The sequence below is a fragment of the Microtus pennsylvanicus genome, chromosome 11 (assembly GCF_037038515.1).
Source record: "Microtus pennsylvanicus isolate mMicPen1 chromosome 11, mMicPen1.hap1, whole genome shotgun sequence".
Lineage (NCBI taxonomy): Eukaryota > Metazoa > Chordata > Mammalia > Rodentia > Cricetidae > Microtus > Microtus pennsylvanicus.
Window position 1 is genome coordinate 87,432,202 of NC_134589.1, and position 17,247 is coordinate 87,449,448.

The 17,247-nt window shown below is 51.1% G+C and overlaps 1 protein-coding gene across 1 annotated transcript in view; it reads right to left on the reverse strand.

Annotated features, from left to right (window-relative positions):
• Nucleotides 1-17,247, reverse strand: part of Stk10 (serine/threonine kinase 10) — a 94,424-nt gene that overhangs the window by 39,414 nt on the left and 37,763 nt on the right. Inside the window, exons 3-4 of the mRNA XM_075941364.1 lie at nucleotides 11,609-11,657; nucleotides 8,584-8,733 (exon numbers count right to left, since the gene is read on the reverse strand). Of these exons, the coding sequence (XP_075797479.1) occupies nucleotides 8,584-8,733; nucleotides 11,609-11,657 (199 nt within the window). The remainder of the gene's footprint in view (nucleotides 1-8,583; nucleotides 8,734-11,608; nucleotides 11,658-17,247) is intronic.

The following is a 17,247-nucleotide window of genomic DNA, read 5'->3' on the forward strand; positions in this document are numbered from 1 at the left end:
AGACAGGGGAGCACAAACAAGCCAGAGGAGCACAGACACAGCAGGGGAGCAAAGACACAGCCAGGGGAGCACAGTCACAGCTAAGGGAGCACAATCACAGGCAGGGGAGCACAGACACAGCAGGGGAGCAAAGACACAGCCAGGGGAGCACAATCACAGCTAAGGGAGCACAATCACAGCCAGGGGAACACAGACACAGCCAGGGGAGCACAGACACAGCAGGGGAGCAAAGACACAGCAGGGGAGCACAATCACAGGCAGGGGAGCACAGACACAGCAGGGGAGCAAAGACACAGCCAGGGGAGCACAATCACAGCTAAGGGAGCACAATCACAGCCAGGGGAGCACAGACACAGCCAGGGGAGCACAGTCACAGCTAAGGGAGCACCGACACAGCCAGGGGAGCACAGTCACAGCCAGGGGAGCACAGACACAGCAGGGGAGCACAGACACAGCAGGGGAGCACAGACACAACCAGGGGAGCACAGACACAGCCAGGGGAGCACAGTCACAGCCAGGGGAGTACAGTTACAGCCAGGGGGGCACAGACACAGCCAGGGGAGCACAGTCACAGCCAGGGGAGCACAGACACAACCAGGGGAGCACAATCACAGCCAGGGGAGCACAGACACAGCCAGGGGAGCACAGACACAGCCAGGGGAGCACAGTCACAGCCAGGGGAGCACAGACACAGCAGGGGAGCACAGTCACAGCCAGGGGAGCACAATCACAGCCAGGGGAGCACAGACACAGCAGGGGAGCACAGACACAGCCAGGGGAGCACAATCACAGCCAGGAGAGCACAGACACAGCAGGGGAGCACAGACAGAGCCAGGGGAGCACAGTCATAGATAACTGAGCACAGTGACATCTAAGGGAGCACATAAACTTTGCTGGAAAGTCTTTGCTTATGAACCCCCAACACACACACACACACACCCCACAGAGTTTTAGTTACGTGCTGTCAATACCAGTCTAGAACTATTACATGGGACATTTTAGAAGTAAATCATAAGTCTTTGGGGGGAAGGGGTTAAAGACAGGATTTTTCTGTGAAACAGCCCTGGCTGTCCTGGAACTAGCTTTTGTAGACCAGGCTGGTCTCAAACTCACAAAGATCCACCTGTCTCTGCCTCTCGAGTGCTGAGATTAAAGGCATGTGCCTCCACCATCCAGTAAGTCATAAATATTAAATAACGTTCATTACATTACATAATTATAGTTCTATTTTACCACTAAATATTGTTCTTAATCTCTTATGTGCCTAATTTATAAACTAAAGTTGTCACCGTGTGTGACTAGGAAAAACACCATGTAGAGGGTCCTGATCCCCCTGTGCTGTCAGGCCCTCACTGTGTCTTGGATTGTCTCCCCATGGGTAACCATGGATGCTGGATGTTTGGCTTTTTTATTTTATTTTTTATGTATGAATGTTTGGCGGCATGTATGTATTATGTATGTATGTATGTATGTATGTATGTATGTATGTGCAACCCTGCATGCCTGGTGCCTCCAGAGTGAGAGGAAGACCCCCTGAAACTGGAGTTACAGGTGCTTGTGAGAAGCCAGGTGGATGCTAGGAACTGAACCCAGGTCTCCTGCAAGAGTAGTAAGTATCCTTAACATCTCTCCTGCTCCGCATTCCTTATTCGATCTTATTTTTGTTATCTTAGAATGTGAGGGGAGGGTAAGTGTCATGGTGTACACGTGGAGTTGCAAGGACAAACGTGCCGGGGACAGTTCTCTCTTTCCACCATGTAGGTCCCAGGGAGAGAACTCAGATCACTGGGGTAGGCAAGCCATCTCAAAGGCCCCACTGTTGCTTTCGGAGGTAATCCTGGTTCTGGCTACAGATGTCTACAAACAGATCTAGAGTACAAATAGATATCTGTTTCTAGAAGCATCTCTCAGAAGACTGACAAACTGGAAGTACCTGAACTCACTACCGGAGTGTGGAGGCAAGCGGTCAAGTCACGCTGCTCCTCAGCTATGAAACAGCATGCAGTCCTAGAAAGGAAGCAAGGCTGCAGCTTACCTGTAACACTCTGAGACAGACCGCACACACACGATTCCAGAGGCATGTGAAGAACGTGTGTACCCCTCGAACCCATAGTAGTCAACCCCTAGATGTGGGGTTTGGGTGGGGGCAGAGCACAGAGGTCCTTAATCTATTTACTCTTTCTCTTGACACAATTTTATTCTTTAAAACATCTTTAATGGCGCGCACTGCTTTCGCGGTTTAGAAAACAGAAACATATCTAGCATGCTATGGGGGGGTTCTCTTATGTAAAACCCAGGATGTGGTGAAGGACTCTGCGCTCTGCTGCAGGGTGTGCATGGTGGGAGCTGGGCATGTGTGAGCTAAAGGAGACTTCACAGCCCAGCAGCTCCCCAGGCGTCAGGAGCTGACATGCTCCTCCTGGGATGACTGACTGCTGGCTGGAACCACGATGTGACACATTTACTATCCAGCCTAGAGCTAGCACAGGTGACCTGGTTTGCACGTGTATGAAATAATGGTGCCTGTGAGCAACGCTTGAGGATGTGGCGAATAGGCCGATGCTGTTGCCTCTAAAGAGCAGACAAGAACTTCCTGTCGAGCACAGAAAGACAAAATCTGCACAGTCCCACTTCTATGAGGTTCTCCCAGAAGTAAGGTGTGGTGGGGGGAGCCACGAGGGAGGAGGGGTGAGGAGGGTGTGGTGGAGGGGAGCCATGAGGGCAGAGGGGTGAGTAGGGTGTGGCGGAGGGAGCCAGAAGGGAGGAGGGGCAAGTGGGGTGACGGGGGCCAGGAAAGAGGAGGGGTGAGTAGGGTGGGGTGGGGGAAGCCAGAAGGGAGGAGGAGTGAGTAGGGTGGGATGGGGAGCTGGGAAGGGGAGGGGGGAGTAAGGTGTGGTGGGGGGGAGCCATGAGGGTGGAGAGGTGAGTAGGATGTGGTGGTGGGGAGCTAGAAGGAAGGAGGGGTGAGTAGGGTGGGTTGGGGAGCTGGGAGAGAGGAGGGGTGAATAGGGTGGGGGAGCCAGGAGGGAGGAAGGTGGGGTAAGTGGAGTCAGGAGGGAGGAGGGGTGAGTCGGGTGGTGGGGGAGCCAGGAGAGAGGAGGGGTGAGTAGGGTGGTGGGGAGAGCCAGGAGGGAGGAGGGGTGAGTAAGGTGGGGTAGGGGGAGTTAGGAGGGAGGAGGGGTGAGGGTGGTACATGGTGGAGCCGCTAAAGCTCTAAGGCAGGGACTACAGTTGACAATAACTGACTATCACAAAATAAGATCAATTTAAAATGTTCTTCTAAGAAACACTGAGCAGCTGAGGTGATGGCCATGGCAACTGCTGTCTGACCACGTCATCATGCATTCCATAAGTGTGTGTATTTCTTGTGTTTCAGCTAAACAACAAAAAAAAAATTAAAAAGTCTAGGGCAAGGGATACAGCTAAGTAAAAGTGCATCCCTCTACCCAGCATGCCCCGGGCTTGAGCCCCAGCACCACACACACACACAACTGAACAAAGACTCAGTGACATTAGTTTCTCCTGAATTCACACACAGGTCATTTCTGACTCCTCACCACCAGTGGTGTGAAGATGAATACCTTGAGGTTCATGACCGCTCCCCTCCCCATGGCTCCACCCCTATCTCCTTCCTTAAGCCCTCACTAAGTCGCCCTGGCCGGCCTGTTACTTGCTGTGTAGACCAGGCTAGCTTCTAAAACTGCCTGCCTCTACTCTACCTCCTGAGTGTTGGGATTAAAGGCAAGTTCCACTACTCCCAAACACTTGAAGTACTTTTTATACATGTATAAATATTATCTTCTCTTGAGGATTAAAACATTTCACACACACACACACGAAAACAGTTAAGCTGAAATGTCTGAAGATACATTTGACCCCAGGTGATCAACACAGACACAAGACACAACGGCTTCCCATCAGGAACCAGAAAGTGTGGAGAGAATTTGGTACCCAGTGGGGATGGGGGTGGTACCATTACAACCACTACACAGTCACCTGGAGCCCGAGGGCTCTCACCACACTGCATGGTGAAAACTGTCCCATCCAAAACACCATGTGACAGTAGCCAGGCCTCTCACGGGGCTGGCAGGGAAGCAAGCCTAGAGAAACAAGGCCGTGACCTGCTGAACCAGGGGAAGAGAAAAGGACTGCCCTGCCCAGGGCTCCCAAGGGCCTCCTTCCTGTGGATTATGGAGATGGTGGCAGCAGCCAGTGGCCTGGCTAGGTTCATGGGCAGGAGCTGTCTCCCAATTACAGGATTGTTTGCCCTCCTGGGGGTGTCCTGGGAGCAACAGTACCAGGCAGGGAGGTGACAAGATGCTAACGTGACAGATCACAGGCACACTGAGTCACTCCTCTGGGCCTCAATCTGCTAACGACGCCTTTGTGACACCCCCCCCCCCCCCCCCGTCATGAAACCGGAAGGGCTACTCTACCGTGACCAGTCTTCTGCTTTACTTTCTGTAGGTTTGAGGGCAACTGCATGTGACCTCTTAACGAAGCCTGTTTGGTCCCAGGCTCCCCATTATCTTCAGCTCCTTACTGTTGCCTTCTCTGCCTCTCTCCTCCCTGTATCACCCCATCCTTAACTGCAAACATAGTCTCCTTGCTTCCTGCTCTGAGCCTTCATGATTCCCAAAGGCTGAGATTGCTTGTTTCTCTGGCCAAATCCTCTTTCCACCCACCATACTAACACTGAATGGAAGGAGGACTTCCTCAGTGCCCCCCTGACCCTTCCCCCATGACAGAGACTAACTGGAAGCTGAGCCAATCAAAGCCCTTCGCTGGCATCACTGACACCGCGACCTCCAATGGTTTCTGGTAGGAAATGTGGAACAAGATGTCATCAGAATCTTCCAAGGTTGGGGTTCCCTGGAAAGGCAGAAGTCAGGGAGGCCTGCGGCTCTAACCAACCACATGCTCCTAGCTGCCTCTTTCTTCCAATTTGGTCCTAAGAGACAAGCATTGGCTGTCTGACTTCAACACGGGAGATGGGCATATTTACCACATGCCCCTAAAGATTTACAAGGGGGAGTGGCTTGCACGTTAGCTCTGCAGCCAGACGTTCTGATTAGAACCCTAGCCGTCCCCCTTGCTAGCTGTGTGTCACTGGGTAAGAGAGAATTAACCTCTCTAGGCTACAAAGTTCCCCTCTGTAAAATGCAGGCGGTGGCCTTTGAGGATGAAATGAGCGACCAGGTCCTCAACCCTGGCCCACAGCGCAGCAGCTACTGTACCCCTTAACTGCAATTCAGATTTCTATAGTTTCAGTTTGTTACTTATGGTCAGCCTGAAACATTATCAACCTTGGGGGGGGGGGATGATCACGTGCTGACTAGTTTTATGTCAACTTGGTACAAACTAGAGTTATCTGAAAGGAGAGACCCTCAATTGAGAAAATACCTTCATAAAACCCGGCTGTAGGACTGGGCAGGGCGCACACCTTTAATCTCAGCACTGGGGAGGCAGAGACCGGTGATCTCTTGAGTTCGAGGCCAGCCTGGTCATATTTCCTGAATTCCTGAATTAGTGATGGATGGGGAATAGCCCAGCCCATTGTGAACGGTGCCATCCCTGGATTGTTGGTCCTGGGTGCTCTAAGAAAGCGGGCTGAACAAGACATGAGGAACAAGCCAGTAAGCAGCCCCCGTCTACCACCTCTGCATCAGCTCCTGCCTCCAGGATCCTACTCTGTCTGAGTTCCTGTCCTGACTTCCTTCAGTGATACACAGTGCTGTGTAAGTCAAATGAACCTTTTCCTCCCCAAATTGCTTTGGTCATGTTTCGTCATAGCAACAGTAACCCTGACTAGGACAGACTACATTCATGTGACCTTTGTTACAGTAGCCCTAGGTAACCTGTTGTATCATTTCTTTTTGTTGATATCCAGTCTAATTCACGAATGAAACTTTGCTGTAGGGGTGTGTGTGTGTGTAGGAGAAACCTAGCCTACAGAAGATTTGGGGCTATCTGGGCTTCTGGGCATCCCCTCGGGAGCTTGGATGTATTCTTCCGGGAAAGTGGGGAGAGGATATTGATGGTGAAGACCCAGGACCCCAATCTGCCTGAGCAGGAGTCGGGGTGCTGGGTTGAGGTAAAGAAGGGCATGAGAGGCAGGTGACTGGCTCCCAGCAGGGCTTCTAGGCAGGCCTCTGGCACAGCAGGGAGCCTCTTCGAGTCAGGACCCTTACATAACCAGACTGAAGGAGCGATGGCAATGATGGGCCGGACTGTTATCAACTTCCACTGCTCTAGGCTCGGGTCGAGCATCTAGACTGTTGGACAGTTAACACTTTTGCCCGGCACTTGAAAGACCTTGGAAGCTGTAGGATTCACGCCGTCTTCCCAAAGGAGCACCTGGGGAAGGCATGCAGGGGCTTGGGGAGTGGAGACCCTCACTCACGGCTGTCACCAGGACAGAGACCACGTTTGCTGGCGCTCTCAGCCGTGCAAGGCTGACGGGGTGGAATGCGGCTTTGTCACCCCCGCCCCCAGGTAGCAGGACTGTAGGAAACCAGGCTCAAAAGGTGACCTGCCTCTTTGGGGACAATGCAGATCCTTTAGTTCCAGAGGCCACACTCTGCCAATATCCCAGCACCCTGCGCCTGCAGATTTTCTCTCTTCACAGACACGATCCAACTGTGAGTCGAGAATGGGGCAGCTGGAGCCACGCCGGACTTGACAACAGAGAGAAGCGCAGGGGAAGGAAACCCGAGACTCCCGCAAATACTCGGCACCAAGGTAGGAGCAGGTGCCGAGCACCTGCCCAATAGACGGTGCTGTCACTTAACCTTACAGTCACCATAGCCCTTCAAGGAGGACCCACTGTTATACCCACACTGCTAACAAACGCTGGGTTCTTAATGGCTAATACTCATCTTTGGACCACATGACAGAAGCGGCAGAGCCAGGATTCGAACCAGGTTCGTCTGAGTCTGGCTACCCCACTTTGCAACCCTATTCTTCTCGCACATGGCACATGGTACAGATGTCATTTCCTACACCTACACCCTTCCCTGGGAGAAAGAAGAGCCAAGCAATTCTCCAGGACACTCTGAGCTATACAGAGATATGAGGGACTGAGAGGGACCCCAAAGAATTCTAAGTCTGTGGACCTGGCTTTGTTCTTGTCAGCTGTGTGTTCCAGGACTGACCCTTGCCCTCTCTGAGCCCTCTACCAAATGCTTCAGAGCACACCTCTGACAGACTATGCCCATTCTGCACCCACCCTCACATTACCGCCACAGTTCTCATGGGGGCTCCGTGGTACTGCTGCTGCTTTTAAAAAAGATGTATTTATTATATATGGTGTTCTGCCTGCTGGTGTCTTGGCACGCCAGAAGAGGGCACCAGATCTCATTACAGATGGTTGTGAGCCACCATGTGGTTGCTGGGAACTGAACTCAGTACCTCTGGAAGAGCAGTCAGTGCTCTTAACCGCTGAGCCACCTCTCCAGCCCAGTACTGCTTCTTACATATCCCTAACACCCCAAGGCACCCCCTAAAGGAAGGACAAAGGCTGACACTTCTATACTGGAAGGACAAGATTGAGAGTAGGGAACGGAGCCGTGAATAAGACATTACTGGGCAGTGGAGCTAGATGCTATCACTTGGCCCAGAACTGAGGGGCCACCCTCTACTCTCCACCTGCACCCCGAGTCCGGCGGCTACTAGGATGCATGCACAAGTTCCGATGGGCACCTTGGACCAACGTGGTGGACGTGACCAGATAAAGAGGTCAGAGGTGCTTCCAGGCTATCTCACCTGACCCGTGCTGTGCCTGTGGACTGTGTGATAAGCATGCGCTGTCCATCAAATGGCAGAATTACAGGCATGTTACTTAATGGTGCTGCAGGAAAGATAAGCGCTCAGAGCCACACCTCTGGGGAATGACAATGGGAAGCAGAAGGAGCAGAGGGTGCACACGTGGTGCTTGGCTAAAAACTCAAGAAGAAGCCGGGTGTGGTGGTGCACACCTTTGGTCCCAGCACTCAGGGAGGCAGGGGCAGGTGGATCTCTGTGAGTTCGAGGTCAGCCTGGTCTACAGAGCGAGTTCCAGGACTGTGAGGGCTACACAGAGAAACCCTGTCTCGGAAAACAAAGCAAACATAAATTTTGATACTTAGTTTACCTTCCATCACACTCATGGGTGCATCCATGGACTGGACCAATAATGTACTAGAAATATTCAGGGGAACCTGATGGCTCAGTGGGTAAAATGTTTAGATGCAGGATCTTCCCCATTTGAATTTGTCAAACTGGAAGCTAGGGCCAAGCTCTGGCATCATGGGCTACTGCATATACCACACGGTGCTTGCCAGCATCCCTGGCCTCGGCTCACAAGGTTCAAGCAACACCTTCACCCCATTTGTCTCTGTGATGCCAAATGGTCCGTGACCCCGGTTGAAAAGCCACTAGAATATCCTGTGGTCCAAGGATGCAGGGGAGAACTGTTGGGACCCTGTGGGATTGAGGAGTTCATACAGGCCTAGGGCCCTTCCTGCTGCAAAGGAACCCCACCGGCCAGGACCTGCAGTTAGACATCTCTTGCCCCTCAAGCCATCATCCAGAAGCCCTTCTTACCCAGCCTGATGTCCCCCTCAAGGGTCATAAGCACATTTCCGGCTTTCAGGTCACGGTGGATGATCTTCTTGCCATGCAGGAAGTTGAGCGCCTCGAGCATCTGGCGGCAGACGACCTGAATCTGGGGCTCGGTGAGGCCTCGGTCTAGCTCTGGAAAAGAGAAGGACTCTTGTCACTGAGTGGCACTCGCCGGGCCAGCACCAGGCTCTTTCTCAGATGCCACTTAACCCTACGCCAGGCCGCTGTTCTCCCTAAGGCACAGAAGTGGCCACCAAAGATCAGAGGTCACTTGCTGAAGGACACTTTGGAGACCCAAAGCTTCAGAATTCGGGATCACGAAGAGCACGCAGAGATGCAGAGTATATGCGGCAGGGCTCGGGTGCCTTGGTTCATCTTGCTGTGGCAAATGATATAGAAGGGACTCATGGCTTTGCAGGCTGTAAGTCCCAACCACATGACATCACTTATGAAGTCCTCGTGCTGTGCCGCATGGCAAGACAGCAAGTGTGCCACTCATGCCCCCGTGGGGGCTGCCTCCCAACCTTATCCAACCCTAACTCCCTCCCAGAGGCCCCTCTCCAAACTCTATTTGTGGGTGAATCAAAGGGTTAAGTTTGCAGCACATGGGTTTGGGGGCACATGTTCAAGCCACAGCACAGAGTGGGTGCTTCTCAGGGGTCAGGGCTTGGTGTGGATGCAGGGTGATGCTTAGGACAGGGTGGGCAGAGCACAGACCAGCCAGGATATACAGCAATCCCATCTGAGTGAATAGGAGCACTAGAGGCAAGAGTGTGTGACCGTGGAACACATGCAGCCCAGGCCAAGGACCCAGAAGAAGCAAGGCTTGGAGGCTGCCATGGTGGGTGGGAGAATCAGGAAATGTAGTAGGGGCCAGAGTCACCAGGTCAGTCACCAGGAGCCTTCTGCATGTTAGCTGGGAACTCTTCCCACCATAGAGTGTCTGGAGACAGAGCTCACCTCTGAGGTTCAAGGATTAATAGACCTGAGGAGGTGGGGAACAGGAAGAACATTCTAGAAAAGGAAATGAATGGTTGTGCTGAAGACACGGTATAGCATGACTATCAAGTCAGGATATATGTCAGGGAAGGTGACAGAGGCTGAAGACCAGCGGGGCCTGACAGAACGGGATTGTGTGTCCTTTCTGTTGGTGGCTGCATGTAACTGGGTATTCAATCTGAAATCTATAGGTGGGTCTGGGTAGCCAGGCATGCCATTGGGTTTGTACTTAAGAGTATCCCTCTAGGGGCTGGAGCGATGGCACACAGATGTAATTCCAGCTTTGGAGGTGGAAGCAGAAGCATCAGAATTAGTTAAGAAGTCAGCACACAGACCATACATATACACAATCCACATACATGTACACACACACACACAAATAAACAAGAGGTCCTATTTTCAGATTTATAACCAAAGATTAATGAGATGGATCATGGGCATGCAGAGACTGATCACAAAGCACTCCAGTTTAGGGTAAGGCTTGATTGTCCCCCAAAGGATCATGTGCTGGTCTCTGGTGTGGGAGTGTGCAGGTGGTAGAGCCTTTATGAGGCAGGGTCTAAGTCAAGGTAAATAGGTAAAGGGAGCCCCACCACCAGAAGGAATATCTGGCCTCAGATAGTACTTGCAGGACCTAGGTGTTACAAAAAGAGCAAGGGGCTAGCTTTAATCCCAGCACTCCTGAGACAGAGGCAGGAGTAAGTTCAAAGCCAACTGGGTCTACATAGTGAGTTCCAGCTAGGACTATATAGTGAGACCCTGTCTCAAACAAACAAGTAAATAGACAGACAGACAGACAGACAGACAGAACAAGCAAAGCTTCCCCTTTAAGCTGACTTTCTGTCTTACCATACTATCTTTTGCATGCTCTCTCCCCATTGTGGCCCCAGTCATCATAGGCCCTTAGAAAGCCTCCCCTCCCCCAACCCATAGTGAACTTTCAGCTTCCAAAACACTTCTTACCAGCCTCAGGTATTTTATTGGAGCAGTAGGAAAAAAAACTAAGATACAATACTTTATTAGCATTGGTATTAACTAGCTTTTGCCAAGGACACTGAGACCTGATAACCCTCCTCCCGAGCCCTTACAAAATGCATGGGTACTTTAATGAATGTGCCCCGGAAAGCCCGAGCGCAGGGCTGCTGGGAGATCACTGTGTCTCCTCTAAAAAATGGGCTAGTCCTGTTGTGAAGGTCAGCTTGTTCTCATGGAGGTGGATTCCCGACGATGCCCTTTTTTCTGTTTCTCTCACACTCTTCCTTCGGCCTTCAATGTGGGTGCTTGCGAGGTTCTGGTGTCTTGCTTTTGGACTTCCCAGCCTCAGAAGCATGAGCCAAATCAATATCTGTTCTTTTTTGTTTGCTTGCTTGCTTTGTTTTTCAAGACAGGGTTTCTCTGTGTAGCCCTGGCTGTCCTAGAACTCCTTCTGTAGACCAGGCTGGCCTTGAACTCACAGAGATCCACTTGCCTCTGCCTCCCGAGTGCTGTTATTAATGGTGTGTTTCACCACTGCCCAGCAATTTCTGTTCTTTATAACTCATCCAGCTACATGTGTTCTGTGATAGCGCCAGTAACAGATTAAGACACTTGGGTATCCCATTCAGTGCCATGTGGAAGGCATAATACATTCTTTTTGTTTTGTTTTGTTTTTGTTTTTTGTTTTCCGAGACAGGGTTTCTCTGTATAACAGCCCTGGCTGTCCTGGAACTCCCTCTGTAGACCAGGCTGGCCTCGAACTCACAGAGATCGCTTGCCTCTGCCTACCAAGTACAGGGATTAAAGGCATGTACCACTACTTCCCAGCTGTGGCATTGCACAGTCTTACGGTTAAGAAGGTCAAAAGGGTAAGCGGCCAATATAAAGACATGCAGCATCTTGAACAGAAAGTGCTAATCCTCCTTTGGGAGCAGGGAGCTAGAGGGGAGGGAGGGACTGGTCAGAGCTGGCCAGGAGTACATACAGGATTCAGGGCAGGTCTTGTATTACTAGTGGCTAAAGAAAGACTTACCCAGCATGATGGCATCCACAGCTCCCCCAGGGCAGAACTCAATCATGATCTGTAGGAAACAAACCAGAGCAGGGGTCAGGGGCCACGGTGGGCTGGGGAAGTATCCATCTGCCAGTTCCCACCCCCACAGGAGCCTCTGATACCCAGAGAGGATGCTACAGGTGCTTTATCTTTCCAGAAAAGAAAAACCAAGTTGCCACAAAACCCAAAGCTTCAGTGGCCAGGCCTAATGCCCAGCATGCCCCTCCAGCCACCTGGAGTCAACCCTGCTTCCTACACCATCCTACTTCCTCTGCCCTGAGGCCAAGAGTCTCAGAGAACCTCCTCACCAAATCCAGAGTGGCCACAGCCTCACAGAACCCTAGGCCAAAGCCACCTGTCAGAACTCTACCCTAGCTAACAGGCCATCAGAATATCAGGGCTTGGGGCAGGGGATCAGCTCAGATGTACAGCCACAGGCCCAGAAAGAAGTGTGTTCCACAAAGTCTGTAAAGACGGGTGGCAGATCCTAGACTGGACAGCGGGTTTTCTAACCCCCCAGGACATTTGTCCACCATCCATTCATCCATCTACCCATCCATCCATCCACTCACCCATCCATCTACTCACCCATCCATCCATCAATCCTCCCATCCATCCATCCACTCACCCATCCATCCATCCATCCATCCACCGATCCATCCATCCACTCATCCATCCATCTACTCACCCATCCATCCATCCACCCACTCATCCATCCATCCATCCACTCACCCATCCATCCATCCATCTACCCATCCATCCATCCACTCACCCATCCATCCACTCACCCATCCATCCATCCATCTACCCATCCATCCATCCACTCACCCATCCATCCATCCACCCACTCATCCATCCATCCATCCATCCATCCACTCACCCATCCATCCACTCACCCATCCATCCATCCACTCACCCATCCATCCATCCACCCACTCATCCATCCATCCATCCATCCATCCACTCACCCATCCATCCACTCACCCATCCATCCATCCACTCACCCATCCATCCATCCACTCACCCATCCATCCATCCACTCACCCATCCATCCACTCACCCACTCACCCATCCATCCATCCATCCATCCATCCACTCACCCATCCATCCATCCACTCACCCATCCATCCACTCACCCATCCATCCATCCACCCACTCATCCATCCATCCATCCATCCATCCATCCACTCATCCATCCATCCACCCATCCATCCATCCACTTACCCATCCATCCACTCACCCATCCATCCATCCATCCATCCACTCATCCATCCACTCATCCATCCATCCATCCATCCATCCATCCATCCATCCATCCATCCTCCCATCCACCCAGCCAGTCAAGCACACAGACCTAACTGCACACCTAACGGATGGCAGGCCAAAGGAAAACCAGCAGCAGCTAGGGCAGGGGACTGAAGGGCAGTGCACAGTAATCTCTTCCTGGCTCACTCTCATCCTTGCTCTTCCTGAAGCACTCTGAGCAGACTTTGTCATCTTCCCTGAGTGGAGACACCATCATCGTGGACACCTATGGCTACCTTCCAGCTCCAGTCTCTGTGGCATGACTCAGCAGGGGCAGAGTCAGGATCGTGGGCTACCAAGGAAGCTGGATCTCTCTAAACAGGAAAGCCGCATTCATCCATGACCCAGGGGGCCCCCACCAGCCCTCCAACACAGATGGAGAAGGCACTTCAGGAGGACGATGGGTCCCAGTCTGACCTTCTAGATCAGTGGATCCCAACCTTCTTAATGCTGTGACCTTTAATACAGTCCCTCATGTTGTGGTGACCCCCAGCCATAAAATTATTTTCATTCCTACTTCATAACTGTATTTTTGCTACTCTTATGAATTGCACTGTAAACATCTGTGGGTGTTGATGGTCTTAGGTGACCCCTGTGAAAGGATCTTTTGACTTCTAAAGCGTTGTGACCCCAGGTTGAGAACCGCTGTTCTAGAGGCTTCTGGGTAATGTGAAGATGAGGATGGAATGAGAAAGGGCTTTGGAGACAGCCATAGCTGGGCCCACAACCCAGCCCCACATCACCTTAGGGTGCCTTCAACTATCTGGATCATTCCCTTATCTCTAAAAGGGACTACTGTGGTTCTTCCCCCAACTGTGGCCAGCCACTGGGCTGATGAGCGATGAGCCAGGACGGGACCCACAGAAGGTCAATGGACTGCAATGAAGGGTCCTGGAAAGTCAAGTGGGGCGTGAGCTGGGTGAGCAACAGGAGAGGAGCAGCAGGTTTTAGACAGTCCTGACCCTGTCAACCCCACCACAAGCCATAGAGAAAGCTGCCACAGAGAGAGGTCACTTGTCTGTTTGCACACCGCTGCCCACAGAAAGAAAGGACGTGGCTTGGAAACAGCTAGGTCACTTTGTCGGTCCATTAACATTAAACTGACCTTGTTAGACTCTCTCTGATCTGACAACAATGCCTCAGGGAAGTATTCAGCTGCAGATCTGGTGTACCAGGGAAGGAAAACCACCACCACTCACTCATCCACCCACCCAGTCACCCATCCACCCACCTACCCACCCAGCCACCTGCCCACCCACTCACCCACCCATTCACCCATCCACCCACACTCATGCACTCACTCAATCACCTACCCATTTGGTGTGGGACAATGGTCTGTATTCTGTCAATTATATTTTAAATAAACTCTGACTGGTCAGTAGCCAGGCAGGAAGTATAGGTGGGACAACCAGACAGGAAGTAGAGGTGGGTCAATGAGAACAGGAGTATTCTGGGAAGAAGGAAGTTTTTTCTGCAGTTGTGAGCCTGTCACAGAAGAAGCAAGATGTGACTGCCTCACTGAAAAAGGTACCGAGCCATGTGGCTAGCATAGGCAAGAATAATGGTCTAATATAAGTTATAAGAGTTAATAAGAAGCCTGAGCTAATGGGCCAATCAAGTTTATAGTTAATGTAGACCTCTGTGTGATTTCTTTGGGACTTAACAATTGCAGGAACCAGGCAGGACAGAAAACTCAGTCAACACCCATTCACCCATCCACCCACTCATTCCCCCCCATCCACCCACCCAAACTCCTAGGCAGCAGAAAAATGCAGGCGGACTTTTCAGCGTCACACAGCACCCTGCCTGTAATCTCCACAAGAGACCCAGGGACTCTGTCAATCACTGGGAAAATCAACCAGAGAGCAATGGTGGGAAAGATACACATCCTTGTCACTATGCAGGGGCAGTAGGTGAGATGGTCAGGTGGCTGGCACACTCTCCCCTCTCAGCAACACCAAGTTGACCCCCCCTGCTATTGTGATCCTCTATGGGGCTTGGGATCTGTTTTATTCTGTTTGTTTTCAGACATGGTCTCACCTATATATACCTCTGACTGACCTGGAACTCACTCTGTAGACCAGACTGGCTTTGCACTCATAAAGATTCACCTGCCTCTGCCTCCCAAATGCTGGGATTAAAGGCACGCACCACCAAGCCCAGCTGTGTTTGTTGTGACTCCATGAAAGCTATATGTGATACACGTCAAGTTGTCGCTCGATACAATCACATTGGAAATCACATGGGAAGAGGGCCTCAGTGAGAGACTTCTGGATCAGGTGGCCTGTGGACATGTCTTGTGGTTTGTCTTGTCTGCATTAACTACTGCGAGCACCACCATCCCCCATGGGTTGGTCCCTGCCTTGCAAAAGAATAGAGAGAGCGAGCTGAACACAAGCATGCATGTGTTCCTTCTCTCTCTGCTCCTGGCCAGCAGCTGCTTCAAGTTCCTGCTGCGTTAACTTCCCTACAACGATGAAGTGTAACCTGGAATCATGAGCTGGAATAAACCCTTTCTCCTCTAAGTTGCTTTCGTCAGGGTGTTTTAACAGCAGTAACAGGAAACAAAACCACAACACCATCCTCTTCTTACTCAGAAAAAGGCAAAACAGGGCAATCTCTGCTACACCCCAGAAGCTTCTGTAGGGTTTCCTCACCTCTCAAGCCACTTGCCCGTCTGCCTGTAACACAGGCAATTATTGGCTTCTAGATCTATGGCAAGGATTGAAGGGGTGCTGCCTGGAAACCAACAGGCCCAGTTCTGCCACACTGTACACAGTACCAGAGCCAGACACCCCCTTCTCTGCCAGGGATCATCAAAAAAGAAAAGGTAACAGTCGCTTCTGGCATTCCACATAAGGGACTGTGATATTGGGAACCTCCCCAAAGTCTCTGTTTCCTCACCTGTCACACGGCACTGAGCTCTGCCTCCCACGTTACCCAGGAACACGAAGCAATCCCTGGCTGAAAGGTTCAGCAGGAACACCACACTGCTGCGACACTTCTGCAGTACCTTGAGTAAAAGCAATCAGCAAATGTCCCTCAGGGACCATGGCAGCCCATAAACATAGGACTTCCCAGAACAGCAAGCCATTAGCACACCCTCGGGGTTATCACAAGCCACTGTGAGAAGTGGCCAGGCCTAGGAGGGCCCTGTGCCTTCTCCAACATCCCTTACGCAACACTTATCCTGCTAAGGTCATCCCTGGGAAAGCGGTGCACTCTGAGAGTCTGGCTTTCTTCCTCCTCTGTAGTAAAAAGTTCAGGACTCCTATGCTTCCCCTTTATCTGTATTTTGCCTTGGTTCTGGGAAGCTCAGAGTGCAGTTAGCCGCCTCAGCTCTGACTTGAGTCTTGGCCTTTAGGAATTCAGGGATTACCCTGGACTTTTCAGCAGCACAGGGCTGGAGTGGGCGTGGATTATCAACACCTGGGGCTTTTACACAGCTACATGGGGTTTAAGAAGGAAAAACAAAACCCAACAGTGACAAAGTTTGCTCTCTAATCTACTGCCTGGCAGTCATGGAATCGACCAATCTTTAGGTTGAAAATATGAGGAACAAACATGTCTGTAATGGTTATTTTTCTTAAACATTTTCCCTAAACAATACAGCGTAACAACCATTTACCCAGCACTTGCATGGTATTAGGGTTTGTGAATTATCTAAAGACTGTAGGTTATATACAAACAGACTTCTACAGACCAATGTCTTTGGTGAATATTGATGCAAAAATAATCAAGATACAGCAAATCATCAGTCAATTGCAAGTGGGTTAGACCTCAGCCAAGCAGAATTCACTCTGTGAATGCAAGGATGGCCCAACAGTAATCTACCAATGTACTAAGCTGTAACAGAATGGGGAGAAAAAGACATATGGCTGAGTCAATGATGCATCAACAATTCTGCTCAGACCACACAGCTCTGAGAGACATTCAACATGCATGGTCCAGAGCATGGCTTCGTGACAGATATCGACCCTGAGTGACCCTGGGCTGGAGGACCTCAGATGACCTCAGATGACCCTGTGCTGGAGGTCACAGGTGATGACCCTAGCCAGAGGGGAACACTGCCTTAGCACAGAAAACCTCATAGCTGAAAAGTCAAAGTTGCAGGGTATAAAAATCATGTGAAAACCACACAATGTTTGTGAAAGAAAGCAAAGTTGACACAACAGACATGGAAAGACATTCAGGTTCACTGATTGTAACCTGACCTTGTTAAAATGTGACAGCAGTTGTACAGTTAAAATTTTAAGAGGTTGGTTCTCAGCCGGGCAGTGGTGGCACACACCTTTAATCCCAGCACTCGGAAG